Source organism: Salarias fasciatus, chromosome 22 (assembly GCF_902148845.1).
Source record: "Salarias fasciatus chromosome 22, fSalaFa1.1, whole genome shotgun sequence".
Lineage (NCBI taxonomy): Eukaryota > Metazoa > Chordata > Actinopteri > Blenniiformes > Blenniidae > Salarias > Salarias fasciatus.
This window is the reverse complement of record NC_043765.1, coordinates 20,661,137-20,687,902: the sequence shown is the minus strand read 5'-3', so window position 1 is coordinate 20,687,902 and position 26,766 is coordinate 20,661,137. Positions and strand designations below refer to the sequence as shown.

The following is a 26,766-nucleotide window of genomic DNA, read 5'->3' as shown; positions in this document are numbered from 1 at the left end:
AGTTTTAGTATGTGCCTCACCTGTGGAACAAACTTTCTGAACATCTGATAAGGGCTGTGCTGTCTGGACTGCCTACATTTATAGTTTCAGGAATTGTTTTGCCTCCAGGTGATGAGGACAGTGTGTTGTGTGTGATATGGACAGCAGTCTGGACGGTCCACACGGTGTGACAGTGAATCCTGATCACCCATCAGTTCATCATCCACTGCGAGTGATATTGATCCAGCAAAGAAGGCGACTGCAGCTCCGTCCTCTCATTTCCTGAAAGACGTTTTGGGATCAAAGCAATAAAACAAACCCTCACAGCAACACACTTTCAGTCTGTTTTATTGAGAGTAAACTTTGCACTTTCATTTATAAGTTTGGCCACACATCAAACCTTTCTTTTGACCAGCCGGGAATGTATCAAGTATAATCTATGAGAGTGCAAATTCTCCTTTTATGAAATTCTGAAGTTGTAGTTTGAGGGAGAATTAAGATACAAACAATATATGTCGAAGTAAAAAAAGAAAGAAAAAACCCCCCTAAATTATTCAACACCATTAATTCAATAATAAAGAATACAAAGAGGAAGAAATTGAAAAAGGAATCAAAGTGTGCGTCCTTCACGTCTCGCCTCGCAGCACTGGATCAGTGCAACAAACACATCCACATCATTCTTGTGCAAAATAAAGACTGGAGATTCAGTGCCAGGCCTGTACATCCGCTTCGGGGAACTATTTCATGTTACGAGTGTCGGTGGGCTTTTTGAAATTTTTATGACTCAGCTCATTCACAGTTTCTTGTTTCAATGCACACAAGAAAAGGTGTCATTGTTTGAGTGTTTTTCATCCCTCACACTGCATCAACCCCCGACTGGAGAAAAACAACAAAAAAACATCCAACAGATCTGGACCTAAAATGAGATATTTTAAACTCTTATACAAGAAAAGCCACCAGTTTCATCATCTCAGACCCCCGAAGCGCTGAATCACTTCTCATCACAGCAGGCAGTGTTCAATTCCCTTGTAAACATTAGAGTTGGGCAATAAAGTTTTTTTTTTTCTTTTTAAATAGCCTGAACGACAACCCAGAAGTCACATTTCAAAGGGTCTTATGTCAGATAAAGTGATTATTGAGCAGAATAGATTCCTTCAAACGGCCTCAGAGCTGTTTCTGACTGAGTGAACGAGCTGAAGTGTGAGGTGCAGCTGAAAAAAAAAAAAAAAAAATCATACAAATGAACATCGATCGGAGTGTTGCGTTCTCCACCATGTCTCTATAGCATGATTCAAAAGCAATGACACAAAATAAATACCAACAAATAAAACACTAAAAACAAACAAAAAAAAGGCACACAGACCCAACAGCTCTGGTCTCAACTGGAAATAAAACAGTCTCCATATTAAGCAGTAAATGGAAAAAAAAAGATAGATTTCTGTGACAAACCCGCTTTGAGTCCTTTCAATAACAGCACGCCGTACGAGCCAGCAGTAGTGGGATATCGCGATCGAACCGTTCAAATCTGTTTTACTTCACAGCCGTCTTGAAGAAACGTTTGGCTCAGACTCAGCGTGCAAAATCTCTGACACGTCATCCTGTTTTCAATCATGAAATATGTTTCAAATACAGACAAAATAAAACAGTCCCTTAATCCACTTCTGTGAAGCAACACAAGACGAAAGTTAAAAAAAAATACAAGTGACAGAAAATTTGGATTAAAAACACTGGATTTCAGAACCATACGAGCCAAAACCATCTGTAATTATAGTGATACACATGGTAAAAAGAAAAAAAAAAACAAGAAAAGACGTTAAGTGACACAACGGCTTTAAAAAGTTCATTCACGCTTTTCGAGGAATCAAAACAAGTTGAAATGTCTCGTGGGTTTCTCTCCAAAACCAGAGGAAAACGTGTTCACTTCCTGTTTTCAGCTCGGACAGTATGTGCAAACCTCCTAGCCCATTTCAACATTTAAAAGTGGCTAGGTTACTAATTATATTTACTTAAACCAGTTCATTAACTTTTACAGTGCAGCTCATTTTATCAACGGAAGCATTGATAAAAGGATTCATATTGTCATTTTTAAAACTCCATAAAGCCCCTTTCACTTGTTGGAAATATTGGGATGTTAATGTCTGAGTTAATCTGCACTTGGTGCAGTCGTCTCTGGAGATCGCAAAATGTCCGATTTGTTTTGACTGAGCCACCAAATTCAGGGCATTTAGTGGGAGGAGCTTCGCACAACAGAATCAAACCGTGAGCCGGAGTAAAGGGCAGCGGCGCCGCACGGAGGCCGAGCAGCGGACGCACGTGGTTCAATCTCCTAAAAAAACAAAACAAAACAATAAAGAGCTGCTTTTGAGCGGGACGCTCGGCCTTGACCCATTTTAAAGGTGCCGTTCTGCACCTGGGACTCGACCTTTGACCTTGCTGCGCAGAGGGCCCTGCGCCGTCCGCTGATCGCTTTGAGTTACATTACAAGGAGGCCAGTGTTGCGTCGTTCTCAGTAGTGTGTTGGCACTAAATAAAACAGGCACGGTGTGCATGAAGGTCCAGACAGTGTGAATTAGGCCCTCTGATTGTACAGCACGCTAAGACAGGCTCCAAGGTCACTGCTCTGGCGGGATTTGGCTCTTGGAGGCGCAGACAGGCTTGTGGTTGGGTCCGTGTGGTCGTCAAGTCTTGTTAAATATATATCTATATATATATATATATATCTATATATATATGAGGCAAGTTTGGATTTCAGCATGAACAGCACCAAAACTTCACCCTGAACAAACTTAACAAGACAAACACAAACTCCAGGGGAATAAATAAAACCCAGGGAACAAAAACCCAGAAGCTCTTGGTGTGTTATGATATCAGTAGCTTTCCAGTGATGTTTCGAAAGACTCGCTTGTTTCTGTTCCGCTCTTGGAGCAGACAGAAAGCTTGAAAATAAAAAAAAGAATAAAAAAGAAAGAAAAAGAGAACGTGAATGTGTGAATGTGTATGACATCATCTTGAAAGGACAGAGTCCGCCGAGCCGTATGAACTCTCTAAATACAGTATAATACACGCAGTAAACGCTCGGCCGCCGTCTCCACTCTCTCTCTCTCTCTCTCTCTCTCTCCGGTGTCACACCAGGTGCTCCTGCTCCTCCCACTCCTCGGGGGAGCGGTCCTCCTCCAGCTGGAGGACCAGGTCCGGGTCCGTGTCTGCGGGCGGGGCGGTGTGGGCGGGACAGTGTTCGCGTTGCGGGGGCGGGCCCGGGTGTGTGCGCGCTTCGTCCAGCGACAGGTCGGCCACACACCCGTCTCCCCCGGCGTCTCTGTTTTCCAGCTCCAGAGTGCAGGGGCGACAGGACCGGGCGGCCTCGGCCCCCGGGGGGCCGCCCGCCTCCGGCTCGCCCTCCAGGGGCTGCCAGACGGGGGCGGGCGCCGCCTCCCGGGAGGCCTGGCTCTCCGTCTCGGTCTCGGTGTGCGTGTCGGGGGAGGAGTCGCTGTCGGTGGTGGGCGGCGAGGGGACGAGCGCCAGACTCTGCGGGTTGTTCTGGGGGTTGATGTTGCTGTTGAACCAGGCCATGATGTTGTCCAGCAGCTGCGCGCTGGCCGTGGCGTCCAGGGCCTCGCTGGGGGTGAAGGGGCCCCCCGGGGGGATCACGGGCGACAGCGGCAGCTCGGGCTCCGGCTCCGGGGACGGGAGGCACAGTTGGGCGGGGGGCTGGAGGTCCGCCTGGGGGGGCCGCTCCAGAGCGTAGGCGGCGGGCCGCTCCGCTGTGTAAGAGCTGCTGTGTTCCGGGCAGGGGCTGTAGGAGGCGTCCGGTTTGGGCGCCGCCGGTTCCCGGGAGTATGGCGTGGAGCGAGCCGCGCTCGGAGCGTGCTCGGCGGTGCGGGGGGCGCCGTGCTCGATGGCGATGTGGTCGAGCGCGTACGGCGGGTCCGGTCTATGGCTGTGGGCGGGCTCGGCGGCGGTGGCGGCGGCGGCGGCGTGCGGACCGTGGCCGTACGTGTGGTGCGAGCACAGCTGCTCCTGCGTGTGCGCGTCCAGCTCGTACGGAGCGGTGATGCTCCCCAGCTTCATAAGGCTGTCTCCCAGCTCCAGCAGCTCCGCACTGAGGGAGGGAGGCGGGGGAGGCAGCGGCAGCGAGCTGGAGACGGACGGCTGCGAGGAGGAGTCTGTCCTGTTGGGGGGGCGGGGAGGGTCGAGCAGCGAGGTGGGGAAGGACGAGCCTCTGGCTCCCGGCGGCCCCTCGGCGCTCAGAGAGCGCAGCGCCGCGTCAACCAGGTTCCCGGCGGAGCCGGGCCTCCTGTCCGGCCTGTCCGGCTCCAGCCGGGCCTCCAGGCCGCCCTCCAGGCTGCGCTCTCTGCTGCGCGACTCCTGCAGCGACAGCTGGATGGCCAGGAGGATGTTGGGATCGTCCTCGTCCAGCGAGCCCAGTGCTCTTCTGCGACCTTCGGTCCGCTCTGTGCCGTCTGAAACACAGAACGTCACATCAAAACAGGGAGCGCTTTGTGTGGCGTGATTACAGGTTGATCCCGGTGATCAATGACGGGCCGGACTGATGGAGAAACGAAGTAGAAATGCCATTCGCTAAATGCTGTCTCATTTATGAATGAATAGAAATATCAGAGGCAGACGATTCCTCCTACATGGCAGTAGATGTACAGGGAAAAATGTAGAGTGTTCATGAATGTAAGAAGTAATTATGTGTAACTTTTCCTGACATTTTGCACAAAAAAAACAGGCCAAATGTGAGTTGGTCACATAAGAGAGCAGTAAATAATTCCTGAAGGACGTTTAAGAGACGGCGATGCGCCAGTAACCAGAGAGCTGCGGGAAGGATCTACAGTAAAAGAGTTTATATGAGCCGACTGCTGGGAGCCCCAGACCTGAGTTGTCGCTCCTCCTGCTGGTTTCTGGTGTGTTGCTGCTGCTTCTGAGGTTGTGCAGACTCAGCATGTCTCCTCTGCGCCGTGGCCTGTGTCTGCGGCGGTACTGGATGTCAGCATAATCCTGCAAAGAGAGACGTTTGAGGTGGGTCAGGACTGAATCGGCTCCAAGAGGCTTGTTTTTTTGTTTTGTTTTTTTTATGAGCGACTCGACCGTGCTGTGCAGCTTCACCATCTTGGGCAAATTAATCAGGATTCAGCTCATGCTTGAGCGTCATATGCCAAAGAAAAAAAAAAAAAACAATGGTGCATTACCTGCGACTGTCTCTCTCTTTGCTCTCCTGCTCCCAGTACAGAGTGACGACTTCCCATCTTAACACACACAAGCAAACTCGGTCAGCTGCAGCTCATGCATTAGAACGACCGCAAAGCGCAGGTTTAGAAAGCATTGGCTGCACACGAACCCAAAAGACAAAAAGCTCAGCAGAGCAAAAGAGTTAGTGTTTTCTGGTGTGACGAGATGAGTTTACCTCAGGGGACGCAAAGCCGAGGTATTCCCAATCCCAGGATCCTCCAGGGTAACTGAAACACACAACATTTTCTTACACACGTCAAATAGATTAAAAAAAAAAAAAAGAAAAAAAGAAAAGTTATTCACAAGCTTAATTGTGTGTGTGTGTGTTCGTGTGTACTGACTTCCGGCGAGGAAGCTCAGGCGAGTCGTTTGGAGCGACGCCCCGGGCCACCGACGCCAGGAACTCCTGCCTCTTCTGCTGCACCAGGCGCGCTGCGCTGATGATCTTGTGGCACGGCGTCCTCAGATACGGCCGGTTCACCTTCTGGGCCAGGTCCTCCACCACCATCTCCAGGTCCGTCTGACCACGGAGAGAGCCAAACCGTCAGAATCACCTCAGACCGGCTCCCAGGAGGGATTTCAACCACTGCCGAGTTGAGGTTTCCAGCTAGCTTACCTGCATCAGCTCGAAGATCTCTTTCTGCGTGCTGCCCTGCTGCAGGAAGAAGCCGTATGGGTAAGAGCACTTCAGCACGCGCCGCGTCTTCAGCAGCTCGGACACGCCGTCCTCGATGAAGCGCGTGTCCGGTGGGGTCCCTTCGCCTTGGTGTTTAAAAGACAGTCGCAGTGATCAGTAGTGATCGTCAGCGCGCTTTGTGCGTTCTCTTTTTAACAGGCTGAAAACCCTGCGAGACACTCACGGCAAATAAAAGCTCGGCACAGCTGCTCCATCTTCTCTTTCGCCGTTTTTAGCAGCCTCTGCTCCAACTAGCCAGACAGGGAAGACATCGCACCAGTCACCGCCAGACTCGCAGTCGGGGGAACTCGTCCAGGAGTGTCGCTGTTGTTACCTTGTAGCTGTGTTCGTGGTTCTTGAAGCGGGTGTAATAGTGCATGAAACGATCCAACTCCTGGAAACTCTTGTGCTTCTTTTCTGCCTGTAATGAAATCAAACTCTTTCATGGCTGGAGTAACCCAAACAGGCATAGCTCTGAATCTTTGGAACGCGGCGGTTCCTACCTCGACAGTCATCTCTTTGGACTGCTCCTCCAGCTGCTGGATGACCTCGTAGCGAGTGCAGCGGTAGTAGCCTCCCGTCGACGAGCTGTGCTTCTTCCACTCCTCCAGACAGATCCAGCAGAAGTCATACTTGCACTGCGGAGGGAGAGAGGTGTTGTTTTCGGATCCGACGTAAGTGTTTACACCCGGTGACTCAAGCAGCTTGCCCTGCAGACGGCACGCGGCGTGCGGGGCTGAACGCCGGTACCTTGGCACACTGCATGTGGTTGCAGCCCTCATTCTTCTGAATGGGAGACTTGCAGTTGGCACACGGTTTGGAGTTGGTCAGCAGCCATAAGCAGTTAGCAGCGTCCTCATAAGCCTCGCTCACACCTGCCACTGCGGAGGGCGCACACACACAGTGTCAAACATGCACATACATTTGGCAAACATCAAAGCCCCCAAAACAACCGTCCATGAGGCGATAAAAAATATATTAGGTACATCCTGGTTGAAGTACTGACAGCTGCCATCGACAGCTGACTGAACGGCGGCTGTAATAATCCCCACATCTGAAAGATTCAAGAAAATCCCAACCCGACGGGACGGGCTTACACTCCTCGGGCTTCATCTCTGTGACTTTCTGGAGCCAGTTCCTCCATATCTGACAATCACACGGCTCATGGGCCTCGCCAAGGCACTCCCTGCAGACCCAGAAGAGGATGAAAGAGGGAGCTTTGAGCAGGGGAAATCTGCGTCTGGCTCCACTGTCGGCGGAGTATCGGAAGCATGTAAACAGTGACGGATGATGAAGCGTACCAGCAGAACAGGTGGCCTTTGCCACAGTCGACGGCTGGGGACGGCAGCAGGGGGAAATTGTGTGGGTCGTTGTCCCCGGGACCCGGTCGAGTGAGCCTCACCGCCCGCTCGCAACGCGCCGCAGGACACCAACGGATAGCTGGATTGTTCTCTACAAACGCCTAGAAGAGGGGACACACAAATGTCAGAGAACAGGCTGAGCATGTGAATAGAAGAGGAATAAATAAAAAACAAAACAATGAAAAACCCACAGAATATATGACACGGAGGAAAACAAAGAGCACAGACAAAGAAACAAAATGCAACTTTTTAGTTCGATGTCCACATGAGAAGGCGAAAACTACGAGCCGAATGAAAGCTGATGCTTCAGTTCTACCTTAATGTCGAACTGCAGGTATCTCTGGTCCATCTCTCTGGAAACCACGCTCTCGATCACATGCACAGGCACCAGCTGGTAGCACTCGTACGCCGGACAGAATATATTGTGAGCGTCGCCCTCCTGGATCTTTATATTGAGGAACCTGAGGAAAACACACACACACACACACACACACACACACACACACACACACACACACACACACACACACACACACACACACACACACACACACACACACACACACACACACACACACACACACACACACACACACACACACACACACACACACACACACACACACACACACACACACACACACACACAGTAATGCTGAAACCGAGCTGCTCATCAGCCGCTCACTGGAGCATCCGGACTCAGAGTGAAAGTCTCACCCCTCCCAGCAGGCTCTGCAGAACTCGTGGCCACATGACATGTCCACAGGGTCTTCAAAAACTGAGATGGAGCACAGACAGATTCCACACTGCAAGAGACAGCAGATGGAAACCACATGATTTAGACTGCAGCACAACACCAGCATTCACTGTAATGTTCTGTTGGGATCAACTGGCTGAGAGCGTCAAACTTCCTACAATCGAGGCTTCGCCTGCTGCACTGTTCCCTTCGGTATTCTCTAAGAGCACTTGGTGCGCCACCGCTCACCGTCGCCAGGCCCTCCTCTCCAGGTGTGAGGCAGCTGTCGGTGGGGGAGGTGAGGGTGAGGGTCAGGGGCGAGCGCGGGGTTCTGGGAGTGCGGGGGGAGGGCAGCGTGTCCCAGGCGTTGTAGCCGCTGGGCGGCGGAGTGGGCATGGTGACGCCGGAGCGCTGGCAGCAGCCCTCAGCGTCTGACATCCAGGCTTCCAGGAGCTTTTCTCTGTCCCAGTCTGCAAGAAGCAAGTCAAACGGTGACTCCTTTTCGATCTGATTTTCCCCAAAACGCTGGAACCGCGGTGCTGTGACGGTCGGTAAAGGTCACGAGCAGACAAACACACCGTGTGCTCGCAGCAGGGCCTCAGCAGTGAAGAGAGGAGCTTGCAGCATGTCTGCCGTCTCAACGATCAGCATGTCCTTCAGCCTGCGCAGATCCTGAAGCTTCAACCCTTCATAAGGCTGAAAAGATGGGAAGAGGAGGAGCAACGTTAGGAAGACATGCCCAAAAAATACATTTGAACAGTGAGAAAGACAAAAGAGAGAAAAAAAAACAGGGTCAGATTGGAAGTGAAGACATGACATTATGAAGCAGGAGAAAAAAAGAAGGCCATGCTGGGCAAAAACAAGGAGAAGAGATAGAAATGCAATTAAGGAAATTAAATGGATAATGTGAGGAAACTGAAAGGGACTGGGATGTGGGGCAGTGGCCGTGGGGGGGGTTGTGGTGGAAAAGGGGAGATTATGCATTAACATGGATTTGGCTGCAGGAAGAAAGATCAAACCGCTATCAGCTGGCAGCAGCTGCCGATACACCCTGCTCTGTGCCCTCTGTCTGACTTGGACCCTGTGAAACATGATGTGAGGTGTCGTGCATCTCTGAACGGGGGGAAAAATAAAATGCATACAGTAGCTGATCTCAGGCCAAACCAAATCCTTCACAGAGAATCTACAGATGACTGACAGTGCAGCCGATCCGTTTGTTAGAACGCTCACGTTGTGCTGGCAGCGCTCGGCTCGATCTTGTGATCTTGCACTGTCATAAAAACGGAGTTTATGGGCGTCTTGCGAAAGCATCAAACTTTCTTCCCTTTCCATGACTTCAAAACAGAGAACAACAGAGTGACTCTATCATCATTCCTTTGTACGTGCAGGCCAACGGCTTTCGCACATGACTTGTCCATGAGATGCTAAGCGGATTAACATCGATGACCACGAAAGTTTCAGCTTTAAGGTTGGACTTGATCACTTTCATCCAAGATTAGCTCTAACCACAGCTTCAAAGAAAAGTTTTGAAAAGAACAAATCTAGATATTAAAATTAAGCAGAGCTTTGTTTCAGAAATAAAAACGAATCTGGTTATAATGAAATCAAGCATAAGTTCATTAGAATTAATACAGTTTGACTGAAACAGATCTCAAATGAAACCAACCATCTAGTGAAATTATTAAAAAAAATAAAGGAATTCGGCTCTTGCCGTAAGGGGGAGTGGCAAATACTGATTCCTACATCATTTGAGTCACATAAGAAGAATTATTAGAAAACAAAGCACACTGATAGAAGCAGAGCCTGTTTAATGAGAGTTATAAGAGAAGAATCAGTATGTGGTCCAAACTTAAAGGACACAGCAAGTATAAGGTAGGATTTGTTATCAGAAGAACACTCTCCCAACAGAAGAATGGTCTGCTGGCTGAAAAGGTAAACAAGTTTGTCTTCCACCAGATGGAATTGCAAAAAAAAAAAAATCCTCTTAATGAGAACATTGCCCTGGAACAACCCACTTCAGACTCACTGCAGACACTTCTGTGAAACAGCGAGATCTACTACAGTTCAGCTCATAAGTTTACAGACCCTGGCAGAATTTGTGAATTTTTTTGACCATTTTTCAGAAACTTTAGATGATATGAGGAAAATTGTTGTTTACTTATGGTTAATTGAAGCCATTCACTGCCTGTTCATACTTTTTTAATCATAGTATCAGCAGAGAATACCCAAATGACCCTGATCAACAGTTTACACACCCTGACACCAGAGCTGCCCTGATGCTTCTGGATTCTGAGTCATGAGAAAAGAATTGTCAAAGGATCTTCAGGAAAAGTTAATTGAACTGCACAAAACAGGATGGGGATATAAAAAGATATCCAAGGAATTGAGAATGCCCATCATCAGCAGTGTTTAAACTCCAATTAAGAAGTAGAAAATAAGCGATTCAGTTGAAATCAAAACACAGTCAGAGAGACCAACATCAATTTCAGCTCCAACTGCCAGGAGTCAAGAACAAGATGTGTTCCTGCTGCTGTTAATAACTGATGTATCTATCTTGGGTTCATCAGAAATTCTAAATGAATTTACTAAATTGTTTATTGCTGGTTTAATCCACTTGACATTAACAACTCAAAAAAAGTCAAGAAACTTACAACTGATTCCCTTTATCTGCCGTCACTGAACTTATGGAATGAAAACATGATTTCACGTTGAGCTGAAACAGGTTGTATCCAGGATTTTCATGTAGTGGTAAGAGTGAGAGAGAATGTGCCGAGTTTGCATGTTCTTCCTCTATGTATGCAGACTTTTCCTCCTGCATTTCAGAAAAACACCTTTCAGCCTAAATAGCGACTTTAAAGTTGCCAGTAGTTGTGTGTGTTGGTGTGTCTGTGTGTTTCAGCTGCGACTGGCTCCTGAGCCTGGAGTCTGAATGAACTGAATAAGCATAGGATCCTGGATGGATGGAGCTGGATCTCATGAAGACATTCTCTGTGAAGCGAAAGGTTCGAAGGCAGAACAGCGACTACAAAGCTTAAAAATAACCGAAGCCGCCGGGACTCCGCCGCCCCTGACCCCCGCCGGCACGGCGACTGTGCTCACACCTCTTTGTATTGCAGCAGGTTGGTTTCGCCGTGCGCGTCTGTGTTGGACTGCTGGGATGAGAAGGAGGAGAAAACCATCTGCGACTCCAGGCTGAGGGCCAGCTCGGTGTGGTGGTGCCTCTCGGCGTGGTCGCACGGCGTCAGCTTGTCCTCGTCCTCCACGAAGAGGTCCGCCTCGCTCTGGATCAGCAGCTAGACGGAGGGATGAGGACAAACGGCACGGCCGTGAGAACAGGGGAAAAGCAGACAAATAAGACAAAGGAGTAAAACAATGTGGGGACGTTTCCTCACCTCCACGCAGCTCTTCATGCCCGCGGCGGCGGCGTAGTGCAGGCAGGTGCTGTGGTGGTTGTCGGTGGCGTTCACGTTGGCCTTCTCGTACTGGCCGCCCTCCAGCCTGGCTCCGGTCCAGCTCAGGATCATCTGGCAGATGGAGGGTCGGGCAAATATGCGCACACAGAAAGATTTGGATGTCAGTTTTTATGAAAAGCGATCACTTTTTGTTTTGTTTTTTTTGTCCCCCGTGTTTGCACCTGCAGGCAGTCCGCCCGCCGCTGCTCGTCCCTCTGAGGGCGGGCCAGCCGGGGGGACAGCGCCCCCTCTGGCAGCAGCAGGATCTGGGGGCCTTGGCACAGCACGTGGAGGCAGGTCTCGTTGTGCACATTGCGCTTGTTGGGGTTTCCCTCTTTGCTGAATAGGAAGGACCTATATAATGCAAGATCAGAGATTAAATAAATTTAAAAAAAAAAAACAAGAAAAAGAAAATCAGCTCAGTGGTGTTAAAAAAAAACAAACAAACAAACAGAAAACTCTGACAGCTACAGATGAGGGGAACAGGATGAGCTCTATTATGGACGTAAATAGGCAGTGCTTGGTAGGAGAGGCAGCAAAGCGAGGAGCGAGAAGCAAGATGGCAGAATATCGACTATTTCTGTTTAACATCTCGGAGATAATGGGCATGCTGGCTGACAGGTGCGTGCGTACACATACACACACAGCGGCTGATGGATGTACCAGTTGCTCTTAGTGCCAGGCTGTGGCTGCAGTTCTGTTTGGTAAATAGTTTTTCCCTCTGCTGTTCGTCAGTCAAATCCTCCATTTACTGATTACCACTGCACTCATTCATTTAGCACTACAGGCTGCGTTCGTCTGCTTTCAAGTGTCTTTGTGCATTACCATTTCACCAAAGACCAGTACCGCTTCTTTTTCTTCCCCCCCCTGCACACACTCCTACAGCAGCTGTACGATAAATCCGAGTTAGAAAGAAAAATCTACTTTTTACTTCAGCGCTACAACACAAGGAGAGCCGCGTATGAAATGACATTTTCTCTAATGCAAATTCAATAATAGAAGAAAATAATAGGATGTCGGAGGATCTCCAATGGTTAGCACAGCGGTGGAAATAATTATGTAAAACCTCTCCCTCTCTGGATTCAGCAGTGGCCGCCATTGAATCAGCATGAATGTTTCCTCGGTGCAGAAGCCTTTCAGCCTATTCTCCTTCTGCTGCCCTGCTTTCCCACTTTTGACCCTCTTATCCTGTCAGCTATGAGTCCCTGCAGCTTCCCTCTAATGACAGTGCACTGCCAATTCACCCGCACAGCAATAATCACTAATTATTCCCTCTCAACTCCAACCTCATGCCCCCACCCTTACTTACACACACACACACACACACACACACACACACACACACACACACACACACATATATATGCAGGCACAATGGTCCATGTTCAGGATGAATGGCCCTAATATCAGTCTGCGAGGAACAACGGGGCGGGGGCGGTCACATGTTTGGTTGCTTGTGGCGGAGCACCAAAGCAGCGCGGAAAAACCTCGAGGGAGAGTTAAAACTGGACTGTTGACACTGAAATTCTGAATTAACATGTTATGTGTGGCCCGAAAGGAAATCAGCTCGAAGACATGCAATCGTCCGGAAGAAAACAAGGAAGAGGCTGAATCAGAGGGGGGGGGGGGGGGGGGGGGGGGGGGGGGGGACAAAAAGAAACATCCTTTTTCAAACCATAGAAAGTAAATCGTTCGTGATGAGAAATGACGTCCATATCTCTAAGACTATCTGCAAAGCTACTGCAGAGGAAGGGTTCCACTTCCTGGACTACTACACCCATTTTTTTTCCCCTCTCTCTAATGGGTTCTCCTTGAGATTTTAAAGTTTGTCGAACTCGTGGGATTGCCGGCCAATCCATCCCACAGAAAAACAACTGGAGGAGAACAAATACACACAAAGTAGATACCATGTTAAAAATAATCTGAGGCAGACTGCATCTCCCGGCCCACGCCTGTCCTCTTTCAGTCTTTATTTTGTCTGAGATTTCTCGGCCGTCTCTCCGCTCGCTTCTGTCCGGCAGAACTGCTGGAACAAAGAAGCATTTCCTCTGATACTTATCAGCGGCGGAGCGCCGCGCTCAGCACGCCTCGCCGGCCCATTATAGGTTAGCGGGAATGAACACAAATAGCACAGCGATTGATTCACTGTGTTATACTCTCGGACTCAGACACATTAAGCAGTTGTGGAGTCACAGTTTTTCCCTCCTCAAAATACACACATGCCCGTGTGCACACATGCAGATGCACAGATATAACGGACTGGCCTTTTCAAACAGCTTCCTCTGACCACCTCCCCCCCCAACCCTGTAATCACGGAAAGAAAGGGTAAGGAAGAGGAAGAGTGTGAGGAGGAGGAGGAGGAGGAGGAGATGAGGACAGCTATTGAGTCACTGAATCGGCTATCTTGGTCACCATGACCAGTCGCCTGGTTATCTCAGCAGGAGGTAAGAAAGACGTGCTGCTGTCTGGCTCTGCATATGTTTTATACTTTGACCCCTTTCCTCACAGTTTTGAAGGACTTAGTCACTCTTTTCGTTTTTTGCAGCCTGAAGCTGTTGTGTGTTTGCTTTAAGGTTGTTTGAGGTGAATGTTGTAAAACACAGAGAGATAGACAACCACATCTGCACCTTCCAGCTATTGAGAGTCACCAACCGGCTTGAAATGACCGGACAGTGGGAAGAAAACATGCAGAAACACCATCAGCCCGGTGTTGAACCGGGGATATTCTCCAGATTGCTCACCACAAATCAACTACGCAGTTTCTGAAACTTAAAAGTTTCAAAGTGTCACGCTTCAGGATATTCACAACACTGTACTGTGAAGCCTGAACGTCACGTCTCCCCTCTGAAGCGGCGCTCCGTGTTATTGGTCGCTTGCGAGGCTGCGCTTGCAGTTTCATTCCCTGCGAAGTCACTGTTGTCAATGGTTTAATTGCATTTCATTTCCACGGTTCCTCGTAGGTGATGGCCAATTCTCAACCCTCATAACATCATTTGCATAATGTGACAGGGCTTCAGCGGTGCAACAAATCACAAAAGTCACGGCTCATTTAACAGATCAGCACCAAGCCGGCTCACTGGACTGTATATGAAAGTCCTTCTGTTGTGGAAACAGATACAGGAATTCAATATGTTTGGCAAATAATTGATGCGACTTTTATCACTCGCTTACTCAAAGACGTTATCGCCTTCAGTCGCTCAGGCTGACGGAGTCAGCTGCTTTTTTAACATGTGCTGTTTGGAAATCTGCTTTTTTATCTCGCTGCACTGCGACTCCACGTCAAACAAATCTGCTATTAACAGCATCTTGACTCAACTTTGAGATGAACGATACTGAACAAATGCAAAACAACTGCGATTAGTTATACTTCACTTAAGGACTCGCTCTGATCAGAAACTTTCAAAAAAGTTGCCAATGACATTGTCAGACGCACGCAGCCGGACGTTTACCTGAGCAGGCGCGTCATGGCGTAGCGACAGACGTAGTGCAGGGCGGTGTTGTGCTGGTACTGCTCCCCGTATGACGCATTGGGGTCCAGGCCGTCCCTGAACTGAGGGTTTCCCTCGTACAGCTGCCAGGCCAGGGCCTCGTCGCCGCTCACCAGGGCCTTGCGGAACTTGGTGGCCGTGTTTCCCATCGCTGCAGGTTAGTGTCGGGCCGCCTGAAGGGTGCTGAGGCAGACTCCTGTCGGCCTGGCTGCCTACGCTTCCCTCCTCCTCCTCCTCCTCCTCCTCCTCCTCCTCTTCCTCCTCCCCCGTTCACCACTGGTCACAACTTACAGCAACATGGTTCAGTGTTTTCCTGCCCTGTAAAGAGCAGAAAGAGACAAAGGCCGGTTTAAGGGAAACAATGTTGGAAAGAGAGGCACGAGTGGAGGAAACATTTAGAATGAGTGCAAAGAAACGACCGTGGCGGCTGGAAAACGGAAAGAAAAATAGCGAGACAGACGGCAGGAGAGGGAAAGAAGTATGTAGAAAGACAGTGGGGGAGAGACTCAATCAATTGCTCCATCCATCGATCAGCTGATGTGCTGCAGCGAGGATGTTATCTCACCGGAAATAGAAAAACGGAGCGACAGAAGAAAGCTGCTCAAAACAAAGATAAGTATAAAGAGGGCAGACGAAAGAGGAAGGTTAATGATATCCAAATAATTGATTTGCTAGTCAGCTGTTGAAAGGCACGGTCAATATGTCCACAGCTTGCCGCCGTGAGCCCGGTTTGGTTGAGCTTGAGAAGAATTTGCATATTTTATGTCATTTACAAGCTTTTATTGCTGTTTTGGGTCTCAGACTGAGTTAAAACAAGTGCTAATATGTCGGGTAAAAACCTGTTTTTACTTTTTCCTCAGAGGCACAAACCGAAAGAATCACAAGAATCACAGCTATGGCTGCTCAAGCAAAGTTGGCTCAGGTTCGAGTTATCAAAATCATTATCTTACCATCTGTTTTTTTTTATTTAAGTAGTTTTTACTGGAAGCTAGAGCATTTCTAACACCACCAATAATAACATAACAAGCAAAGCAAAAGTAATAACAGTGTGGAGGAAAGGCGGCGATACGGGAAACACACAAACTCACTGTTGGCTTCGTGTCACATATTGTACATAATCACTATCTTTATCAATGTTTTCTGCCTCATTTCCTTCCTCGTCTTCTCCATCTCTCCCCTCCTTCCCCGTCTTATTGCTCACGAACACAGATAGTTTGGTCCGTCTTTAACACACACACACACACACCATTTCTTCTTATAATGAGTGGAGTGTGTAATGAGTGCATGTGTCTGTGTATGGGGCTGCTGAGGGTATCATTACAGTCTTCATTCTATGGCCATCTGTCTGGCCCTCACAAAGGGCCTCTTTTAGCCCGGCTACAGTTGGACGCTGGCTGGCCGGGCTCTGGAACATTTGAATACCGTGGCTGGCTGCCTCCCCTCTTCTGCCTCCCTTTTTCTATGAGGTGACAGACAGGGACACAGACAGAGAAAATACCCACTGACAGACTGAGCCATAAGGGCCTCGCTGAAGCTGCGAGCGCTGACAAACAATAGACCACAATCTGCAAGTTGTGCTCCTGAGAGGCGTGCAGCAGGCCGGACAGCGAGTATGTATGTCTGTGTATATCTGGAGGCAGAGTGGAGGTGGTGGTGAGGAGGGGTTACGACAGTTAATAGGTCAGTCTGTCTGTTTGGCTCTGTTTTGTGCACGCTGGTTTACTTCCAGTTCACTTCACTCCCCTGTGTATCTCTGTCCGTCTCTCTCTGCCTTCTATACTAAATATGGACAGGGAATCCAAACACGGACGAGCCGTGGAATCCCGGGGATCACAAATCCTAATGTTTGCACTCCGCAGTGATACTGCAATTATCCACTGTCAGAAAATCCCAGCGCGCACTCGTCATTCGGCGGCCGGGCGACGTTGAGGCATAGGAAGCGTTTTGCCGCTTGTTAACTGGACGCTCATCCTGTTAAGTGTCACAATCCAGCCAGGAATGCCGGTACGTTCGTGAATCGTGTTTGGAAAGCAACCCGATTAGGTAACAGTCATAGCTCAGGGCATACCATATGGCCCCTCTCCATTTCAGGCAATGTGATAATTGTGACTTAATGACTCATGAGCTCAATAATCCCAAACACATGAATCTTGTCTGGTGATTCCTGCTGCCAGGAACTCAGACACTGTTGCTTCTCGAATACCGTAAGCACATTCACCCACTAAGAAAAAGTTCTGTTTTATCCACAATATTAGAACGTGCGGTGGAAAACTTATAACTATGTAATAAAATAAAGAAATAAACACACAAACATCTCCTAGATTAGGAAAAAAAAAACTCTTTGATACTTCAACAGCCTATATATGACACGATATGATCTAGGCCAATTCGATATTTAATGACTGATTGGGATTCTATTGTCTCAATACGAGAGTGTAATAAAGGAGTTAAAGTCACTGACTAACTGAAAACAACAACAACAGTCCAAGAGGAAATAACCCTCCATTCTGCGCAGTGTTGGGTACATCTGTGCATATCCTGCTTCTTGCTGTGTGTGATAACGCTACATGTGTTAAGTGAAATTGTTGGACCTGCTTATTGATTTGAAAGCAAAAAATGCTACAAACAAGCACTTAGGACTACCTTCCACAATCACAATGGCACACAAAGCAATATTGACACATTTCTTTACACCCCAGATCAATTCTAACTGGTCCATAAATGTTCTCTACACGTGTCGCCTCAGCCAGGGGTTGGAGACTATCTCTGCCTGCATACAGTGAAAAGCAGCTGATAGTTTAACACAGAGCTTGATTTCATTTAACTTTAACAATCACCCAAATGCAATCACGCCTACGGGAACTTCGGGCTAACCTATGAACCTAACAAGTGTCATCTGATTCTGGGAGAAAATCCCCTCAGGCACAGGGAGATCATGCAATCTCACAGTAACAAAACACAGATCGGGCTGATCTTGTAGTGGTGACAGTGTTAACACCACCATTTACAATTTCTAACATACTTTTGCACATGTACATGTGAATCTCAAATGTGAAACCAGTCTGAAAATATGTCCTTAGTTATATCAATAAAGAAAACAAATTAGAAAAAAGGAACACTACATTTGGCAATGAAAGCATTAGTGAATTGTCACAGTTCAGCTGGATAAGAGTGATTATAGACTTTACTAAAAGCACAAAGGAGCTGAAGCTGGAAGCAGCTAAAGGGGAAATCTTCAGCGTTAGTGTAAACATGCTGTCAAAACAGGAAAAACTCGCAGCGGAGAGAGCCTGCACTTATCAAAACTTGCTGTCAGCTGACGGTAAAGACCTCAGTCAGGAGCGAGAATCGAGTGGCTGCTGCACAATAAGCAGCGGGACAAAGTCTTCTGGTAAAAAAACACAACATAAAACTTACATGAGTCCCCGGCTCGGCGCTGACAGGCGGCGAGACCCGCTTCCATAGCACGGTCACCGAAATTAGCTAGGTCACCGTGTATCAGCTAAATATCCAGGTCAGACCTCGTGTGATTATCCGTGAAGTGTGTCAGCATGAAATGGAGCACAAAACAAAACCGCCAGCGACTTCTGCCCGCATGTTTGTGTCCATGCGGCCCCTCGGTTCAAGCCCCTTTGTTCCATCAGCAACACTGACACGGTCCGTGTGAATTACTGCCCCGACCGAGGAGCGGCTGCGAGGTGGAGGCTGCCGTGAAAAACGCCGAACCTCCGGGTCCGTGCTGACTGCGCCGCCGACGGGAGACGAAGAAGAAGGAGAGGGAGAAGAGAGAAGAGGAGGAGAAGAAGAAGGGAAAAATACCGTTCCCACCCAAAGCAGCCTCAAGCCGCTTCCGTTACCGTCGCTAGCAGCCGTCTCCGGCTCTCTCGGGTTAACGTTAGCGCGCCGTTAGCTTCAACTCCCTTCCCGAGGAGCCGGACGTCCAACCCCCCCCACCCCCAGCCTGGCCGCCCGCCGCCGCCGCCGCCGCCGCCGCCGCTGCTGTACTCACACGGGCGTCTCACTTGGTCGTTCACTGGCCAACTTGCGTGCGTCGAGGGGCATTATCTTCTGACTGTCATGGGCATCTCCGGCTGCTGCTGCTGCTGCTCCGCTGGACCATCCTCTCCTCTGATCCACAGGAGCCGGCGGGGCGGTGATGCTGCTGCTGCTGCTGACAGCGGAGGGGGAGACTGCTGCTCCGCGTCTGCTCCGCGGCACCGTGTTGTTGTTTCTGCCAGGGATAGCGGCGCACTGCGCATGCGCAGTGCCACCTGTCACACTGAAAGCTCTGCTCTGATTGGTCGGCTGCTCCGCCTCAGTAGTTGGATGCGAATGCCGATTTTTTTTTTTTTTGCATATTAACTTTGCTCAAAATTACAGTTTAATTTTTTGCTTCTTGTAATCCACTTAGCGACAGAAATCACGAGATACAACTATTTCCAGCGTTTGAGATAATACCCTTGCCATTTTATCAAATTATGGATTAAATGTTGTCAAAGGTCAACAGCTGACATGTAAATATCTGAGCTCCTTGTTCTTTTTGCGTCAGTGACCTTGTTTGTTATCTGGCTTTTCATGTGACCCATTACCAATCACTTTTATGAATATTGAAGAAAAAGTCTTCCATTGGTCTTTTTTATCAACTACAAAATGTGGACAAAACAGCAGTTATTGCACAGATGAAAATAAAATGTTCATCCCATTAATCTTTGGAGACATGTTCCCATATTCTGACACATCAATGTCTCACGTCTGGAGACAAGACAGTGACAATTTGCCATAATGCATGGGATAAAAAATACAAGATAGTTGAATACAGATAAAGTGGTGGAAAATGAAGATAAATAAGTCAAAGATAGATGAATGAAACTAATAAACAGAGTAACCATGACAAGAAGCTGGATTTTTTTTTTAAATTAGAGGCATGCATGGGGAGTTCAACATTCCATTTTAGGACTCGTTTTTAAAGTCTCTTGAAAAATGTCAGAGTGATTAAAATCACATATTTAAAAACTATGTCTCCAAATGGAACATATTTCTCACTGGGTTTCTGTAATAAGTCCTACAATCAATTACACAACTACTTAACACTTTTCAGTTGAACATACTTGACATGTTGACACTTGTTTGTGCAGAGTCTATGATCACAGCTCTTTACATTTTCATATTTTTGAGAAAAAATGCTCGGTATTGAAACATCAATCAGGTGCGCTAACAAGTGGAGAGGGGAAATCTTTTGCCAAAGAAAAGAAATTTTAAGAGAGTTATTTTTGACTTATGTTCTGACTCCCACATAGAGCAAGTCTGCATCAATGCTCTCTTTCACCTGCTTAAAACCAAGGACATGTTGACACAGACTGATGCTGAGACGTTAACCTATGAATTTGTTACTTCTAAGACTACTGTAATTCCCCATTATTTGGATTTTGAAATAACTCTTAAAGAAGTCTTCAGTTGATATAAAATGCTATGTTGAGAATGCTACCAGGGGGATCACATCTCTCCAGCATTATTTCTCTTTATTGTCTTCCTGTTAAATCAAGAATGGGATTTAAAATCCTTCTTTTAATTCAGAAAACTCTTAACATCCAGGCTCCATCATATCTTTAAGAGCTGTTAGTCCCATATTGCCCTGCAGAACACTTTGTTCTCAGGATGCTGCTTACTGGAGGTTCCCAGGTTCTCTAAAAGTAGAACGGGAGGCAGAGCGTTCAGCTATCAGGCTCCTGTCATGTGGAACCAGCTCCCAGTTTCAGTCAGGGAGGCCGGCACAGTCTCTATTTTCAAGGTTAAATTTCACTGTTTATTAAAACGTACAACTGATATGAATTCAGATCACCCTGTACCTTTTTCTAACTGAGCTGCCATAGGTTTTGAGTGCAGAGGGACCTTTACTGCACTGAGATTATTCCCTTCATCACTCTACATGCAGTTAAATCAGCCAGTAGATCAGTCTCTGAAGCAGCCGATTAGCGGCCATATGGACAAACAGAAGGACCCTGGCTGGAGTCAAAGATCAACAACAACATGGCATGCTCACTATTTATGATAATTTCTTGCTTTTTGCGCTCTGTCTTCTAAGGTTTCTTCCTGTTGAAACAGAGTCACTCATCACCTGGGGTTGTCTCTGTGAAGGCCCTTTGAAACGCTTATGACGGTATTGATGCTATATGAATAAAATTGAATGGAAAAAGTTAAAGTATACATGACTTTCGGAGCTGTACTGAGCCATGCAAGTAATATTCTGGTAGTATGTTTTCATGCTGCGTGAATTGTGTAACGAATCACATGCTTTATGATATCAGAAGATTTATTTACTGTACATTAATCGACTGTAACTTCTGTAATGTCTCATCCAGATGAAGATTGCAGGGCATTGGATTAGATCCCAGCTGATTATGGGTTCAAGGCAGGGAATGAGGTATAAGGACATTTGATTGATGCAGATGAACAACAGCATCCATTCTGATCTTTAAATTATATTTAACAGGCTCAAAACTGAAAGAGATGCTAAGGATGGAAGTCAGTCCTTTAAAACATTGATCCTGATCATGTACTGTGAAGAGTAATAGCAGGAAAGTTTCTAAATGATGTGAACTGCCTGTCTTTCTATCCAATCAAAAAAAAAAAGTTAAAAAAAAAATTAACCTAAATTGATCTAATAAATAATAAAAATTCAAAAAACAAAGTAGGTCAAACTTTATTGGAAATTGCAAAAAGCAATACAAATACAAATATTAGTACGATGTTGACATAATCTTGATAATGGCCAATTGAAATCATAATCATAATCCCCCTGGGGACATTCTTTTCACACATCCAGTTTCTAAGATACGGCTGATTTGGTCACGTTAGGGCCGTTCGGGGAGTCGATGAGGGTCAAGGGTCATTGTTCAGGGATCTAACTTGCAACCTTTCAATCCCACTGCTCTTGTCTCTAAACTGCTCCTCACCACCCAAATGTTAACCTCTATTGCCAATTCAATATATTAAAAGACATATTCAGAACTGGAGCATCCAGGCGACCCAACATTTCTCTTCCCAAACACACAGAGGACAAAAGAGGGACGGCAACATGGAAATATTTTCTATTTTTATCCAAACTCAACTACTAAGCAGAACCTTCATCTAACCTTAAAACTTGTCCTAACCTGAAATTGGACAGGTTTCTCGTACCTCCATTTTGGTCCCCACATTAACACGAGGCCTCAAGAAACAGTGCAAACGGAATATTTTCCCCTTCCAGGGTTGAAGAACATGGCCGGACTGTGTCTATTCACACAGATGGTTCTCATCATCGCGCTGGTTGCAAATGCCCGCTTCACAGGCTTCACACAGAGCCGTCTCATGAGGTTTGGTCCACTTCTTGACCATGTCTCTTGGCGTCTCTCCTTCATCTTCATTGTAGCAGTTCTTCCGGATTTTGGAACACAGCTTCCGCAAAACTGCTTCCACAATTTCCTCGGAGAAACCCGGGAACTGAAATACGTCGTCGCACTGTCGACATGCCTGGCCAAAAGGCCGCATGATCACCGTCCCCTTGTGGCCTCGCAGTCGGTAACGGAACAGCACGTTCACGCGGCCTGAAGGCCAGGTCCTCCGACAGTTTGCACACCGAAAACTGTGAATTAGAGATGACAGAGAAGATTTTATAACAGAGTCACTATCCCTGTAGTCTGTTAATATTCTGAATATCACGTCTTACAAACTCAGTTTGTTGTAAATTGTCTCACAACTTTGCTGCTAAAATCACTTGATATTTATGCTCCTAGACTGACTGTAGGTTACTTTATTCCAATTACACATAAAATAAACTGCAGGATCATGAGTTAACACTGAGTCATTTTGTTTGGAGAACAAAAAAAATTATCAAAATATTACTTTGAATCGTTTGAAGTTACTACAGCAGGATATAGTGAGGATATAAAACAAAACATACTTTCCGATGGTGTGGTGATTGCAGACTTTCCAGCCCTTCTTCCTCTCCTCTTTGCTGACTCGTTCTGTCTGGCTGTAGTTAAAGTTGAGAGTCCATGAGTCTCCATAGTCCAGCTCACCGCCATCATTCACAAGATCCTCAAAGGTCTCCAACCACAGGGAAGGATTCCAATCTTTGGGAGGGAAATATTAGATGCAAGTCAGAATTTCAGATGAATACAAGGTGCTTAATCAGTCACTTATGGACAAAACAATTACAGCTAAGGTATAAGAGTTTGCAAACTTAAAATCCATCCAGTGAAATGTGATTCAAGTCAGAAAAAGCCATTCGAATGAAAAGTTTCACTTGCAATCTGACAGTCATTAGAAGTCACATTCATTGCTTTGTATATTTCTTTTATTGTGAAGAGATGGGTGTATTAAGCCAAGGTGAGGCCAGAAGCACAAACAAGAAGGCTTGATTAATAATCAAAAGAAAGCAAGGCGTGACAACTTTAGCAGGGGTTATCAAAGAGCAGGGTTTTTGTTTTATATATATATATATATATATATATATATATATATATATATATATATATATATATATATATATATATATATATATATATATATAAATGTGTGTGTGTGTGTGTGTGTATACATATATATAATTTTTTTTCTCTCATAAATACTCTCGTTGGGCCAACTCGTCGGTTAAAATCATCACTCCTCGAGTTTTTATAGTTTACTGTATGCGGAGTCGCTCCAAATTACTGTAAAAACTTATTAAAACCCGTCTGGAGTTTTAACAACTTAAAAGGTGTACTAAGGCCCACTGTTTTGCCTTTTTTCATGTTTTAAATATGTTATTTTAAAATGGCAGTGCAAGAAATGCTGTAAACATGAACAAACTTGATCAAACAAGCATCACGTGAGATTTCGATGGAAAGACAAAAAAAGGAAATTAAAATGTAAATATTGTGTGTGTTTTACCTGACGAGCTGCTCATGGTTCCGAGTGGTGTGATCCCTGGAGAGCGGGCAGGAGCTGAGCTGAGTGACTGGTATGAAACTGTGTTTTGATTGTGACTGAGCCCTTTTATAGAGACTCCACCCGCGATATCTGGAAAACGAAACTCAAGCATCGTTTTCATTTCTGTGCTCGTCAGCGCGCGACAGTGACGCACAGCTGGTGCAACAAGGTGCAACTGAGACAAGTCACACCTGAGACCAGGGCTTATCATTTATAGAGGTACTGATTATCAAAATGTAAAGAACTGAAGCACAATTTTGTGATCTTGTACAGCAATTTACAGCAATTTACCAGTTTATCTACAACCACTTGATTCCTTTTTTTTTCCAAATGATTGTGAAATTGTTATCATGTTAAACATTTCTAATTTTCCCTCAAGTTATTTGACTAAAACGACCTGGTGACTGATTGATTTCCTTTCATATTGAGGACCAGTCTGGCTTCAGCTCAGCAGAGGGCAGCATCAGACAGCTGGGGGACCAAACGGCTCTGAACACCAGGGGGAGGGCGTCCTCTGGTGCACACTGGGAACAAGTTATTTTAGGAACTTTTAGGATTTCCCACAAGTCACAGGGGAATGTTGCGTCACTGTATTCAGTCTCTTTCAAGATAAGTAAATATTGTGTTCCTTTTCAGAAAAGGAAACTGAAGTGTTAATGCACAACCATGTCAAGGATGGATCAATGAATTTTTCTGAGAGGACCACATGAGAAACTGAAATTACTGTGGTCAAGTCATAAGTATATTGAATCCGACCTCAAATGGAAATTTTTTCTATTAGAAAGCCATATGTCACAGGGTTTTAATAAAATTTCTGCTCAGTGTCAGCCAAAGTCTTACTTTTTGTACCTGTGTTCAATGAAAATAATGCTTAATCTTGAAATGCAGCAGAAGGTCGGCCCACAATCATGAAGAAGTGCAGAAATCACACTTTTGATCCGGCTCAGGGACTCAGAGTGGTAAAAATGCCTCGATCAAGCTCACTTTTCTAACCTTCTCTAACCTATGATCACTCAAACAATAAAGGTGCAAAAGTTACCTTTTCAGAAAAGCAAAACACACTCCAGCATGCGTCACTGCGTTTCTTAATCTCTCTTGAATGGAAAGATCAGCAACAGGCTCATGAGGCTCTGATCTGATGGAGTGTCATCATCCTGTCACCTGATGAGGCTTTAAGGAACAAGATTATTTTCAAAACAACAACGAACCACACAAACTGTATCACACCTTTAAAAAATCCCTGAAATACACTCATGGCACATGTTTGTGGGGCTTTTCACCACACTGTTAATATGTTGTTGAAGGTTAGCTGTTCACAAGTGAATTTCTGAGCTGTCTGTTGTTTTAGTTCCATCAGACTGAAAAAAAAGTCAGGTTTTTCCTGGAAGCCAGCTTAAGCATGAATAAAGCACAAAATGTCATCATTGAATAGTAAAAAATATAATGCCGTTGAAGGTAATTTGAAATGTCAGGGTTAATTTCAAGTAAATACTTGTAACTTTTTTAAGGTCAGCATAAATCATTGCTTGTTATTTTAGATAGAAATAGAGAAATTAAAATCTTGGAAGGCATTGAAGTGATCAAACTCTCAGTTCTTAGATACATCAGAACCTTCTGATACACCTGAACACATCATCAGTGATGTTACCTGAGATCATCAGATGTTTCGGGTCTTTCAAACATCATACATCCTACTCAGGCAACCCAGCCACGGCTGATCAGACCGTGACTTGTGTTCAGGTGGCATTCACTTGTCCCCATGGTTCTCCTCTCCCAATCCAGAGCCATCTCGAGGCTTTCTCAGCTGCTTCGGTGATGTTCTTGATGGCTCTGATCCTTGCTGTACCTGTGATGCCCAGGGCACTTAGGGTTTTATGGAGCGAATGCCCCACAAATCCTCGACTGCCCACTTCGATGGGCATACACCTTGCCTTTCAGCCTTGCGCACGGCAGTTGGTGACCAGCTGTTCGTATTTGGTCCTCTTCCTAAAATGCTGTGTTGAGAAAGCTGTCAGGAGGGATCACATCTCTCCAGCATTATTTCTCTTTGTCTTCCTGTTAAATCAAGAATGGGATTTAAAATCCTTCTTTTAATTCAGAAAACTCTTAACATCCAGGCTCCATCATATCTTTAAGAGCTGTTAGTCCCATATTGCCCTGCAGAACACTTTGTTCTCAGGATGCTGCTTACGGGAGGTTCCCAGGTTTTCTAAAAGTAGAATGGGAGGCAGAGCGTTCAGCTATCACGCTCCTGTCATGTGGAACAAGCTCCCAGTTTCAGTCAGGGAGGCCGGCACAGTCACTACTTTCAAGGTTAAATTTCACTGTTTATTAAAATGTACAGTTGATACGAATTCAGATCACTCTGTACCTTTTTCTAACTGAGCTGCCATAGGTTTTGAGTGCAGAGGGACCTTTACTGCACTGAGATTATTCCCTTCATCACTCTACATGCAGTTAAATCAGCCAGTAGATCAGTCTCTGAAGCAGCCGATTAGCGGCCATATGGACAAACAGAAGGACCCTGGCTGGAGTCAAAGATCAACAACAACATGGCATGCTCACTATTTATGATAATTTCTTGCTTTTTGTGCTCTGTCTTCTAAGGTTTCTTCCTGTTGAAACAGAGTCACTCATCACCTGGGGTTGTCTCTGTGAAGGCCCTTTGAAACACTTATGATGGTATTGATGCTATATAAAATAAAACTGAATTGGAAAAAGTTAAAGTACATGACTTTCGGAGCTGTACTGAGCCATGCAAGTAATTTCTGGTAGTATGTTTTCATGCTGCGTGAATTGTGTAACGAATCACATGCTTTATGATATCAGAAGATTTATTTACTGTACATTAATCGACTGTAACTTCTGTAATGTCTCATCCAGATGAAGATTG

General features: G+C 46.2%; 2 protein-coding genes across 3 annotated transcripts; both read right to left on the bottom strand.

Moving 5' to 3' along the window:
* Window positions 1–311: 311 nt before the first annotated feature.
* On the bottom strand, window positions 312–19,112 carry LOC115409570 (ankyrin repeat and IBR domain-containing protein 1-like). 2 transcript variants are annotated; one of them, XR_003933987.1, is made up of 22 exons: window positions 18,934–19,112; window positions 14,886–15,242; window positions 11,619–11,790; window positions 11,377–11,508; window positions 11,086–11,277; window positions 8,563–8,680; window positions 8,234–8,454; window positions 7,966–8,054; window positions 7,565–7,709; window positions 7,189–7,349; window positions 6,985–7,073; window positions 6,638–6,768; window positions 6,391–6,525; window positions 6,222–6,308; window positions 6,072–6,138; window positions 5,828–5,973; window positions 5,553–5,731; window positions 5,387–5,438; window positions 5,172–5,228; window positions 4,857–4,980; window positions 2,709–4,439; window positions 312–2,670 (listed from the first exon to the last, which is right to left on the bottom strand). XR_003933987.1 is itself a non-coding variant. In XM_030120808.1 (21 exons), exons 2-21 carry the CDS (start codon window positions 15,071–15,073, stop codon window positions 3,103–3,105), a joined length of 3,822 nt encoding a protein of 1,273 aa, XP_029976668.1. In that variant the 5' UTR covers window positions 15,074–15,242; window positions 18,934–19,112; the 3' UTR covers window positions 312–3,102. The 2 variants fall into 2 exon arrangements, 1 of the variants encoding a protein (XP_029976668.1); XM_030120808.1 differs by having other exon boundaries at window positions 312–4,439.
* Window positions 19,113–21,607: 2,495 nt separating this feature from the next.
* LOC115409558 (receptor-transporting protein 4-like) lies at window positions 21,608–23,958 on the bottom strand. The gene is made up of 3 exons (XM_030120794.1): window positions 23,835–23,958; window positions 22,864–23,035; window positions 21,608–22,545 (listed from the first exon to the last, which is right to left on the bottom strand). The coding sequence occupies exons 1-3, from the start codon at window positions 23,848–23,850 to the stop codon at window positions 22,197–22,199; spliced, it is 537 nt and encodes a 178-aa protein (XP_029976654.1). The 5' UTR covers window positions 23,851–23,958; the 3' UTR covers window positions 21,608–22,196.
* Between the last annotated feature and the right edge of the window lie 2,808 nt (window positions 23,959–26,766).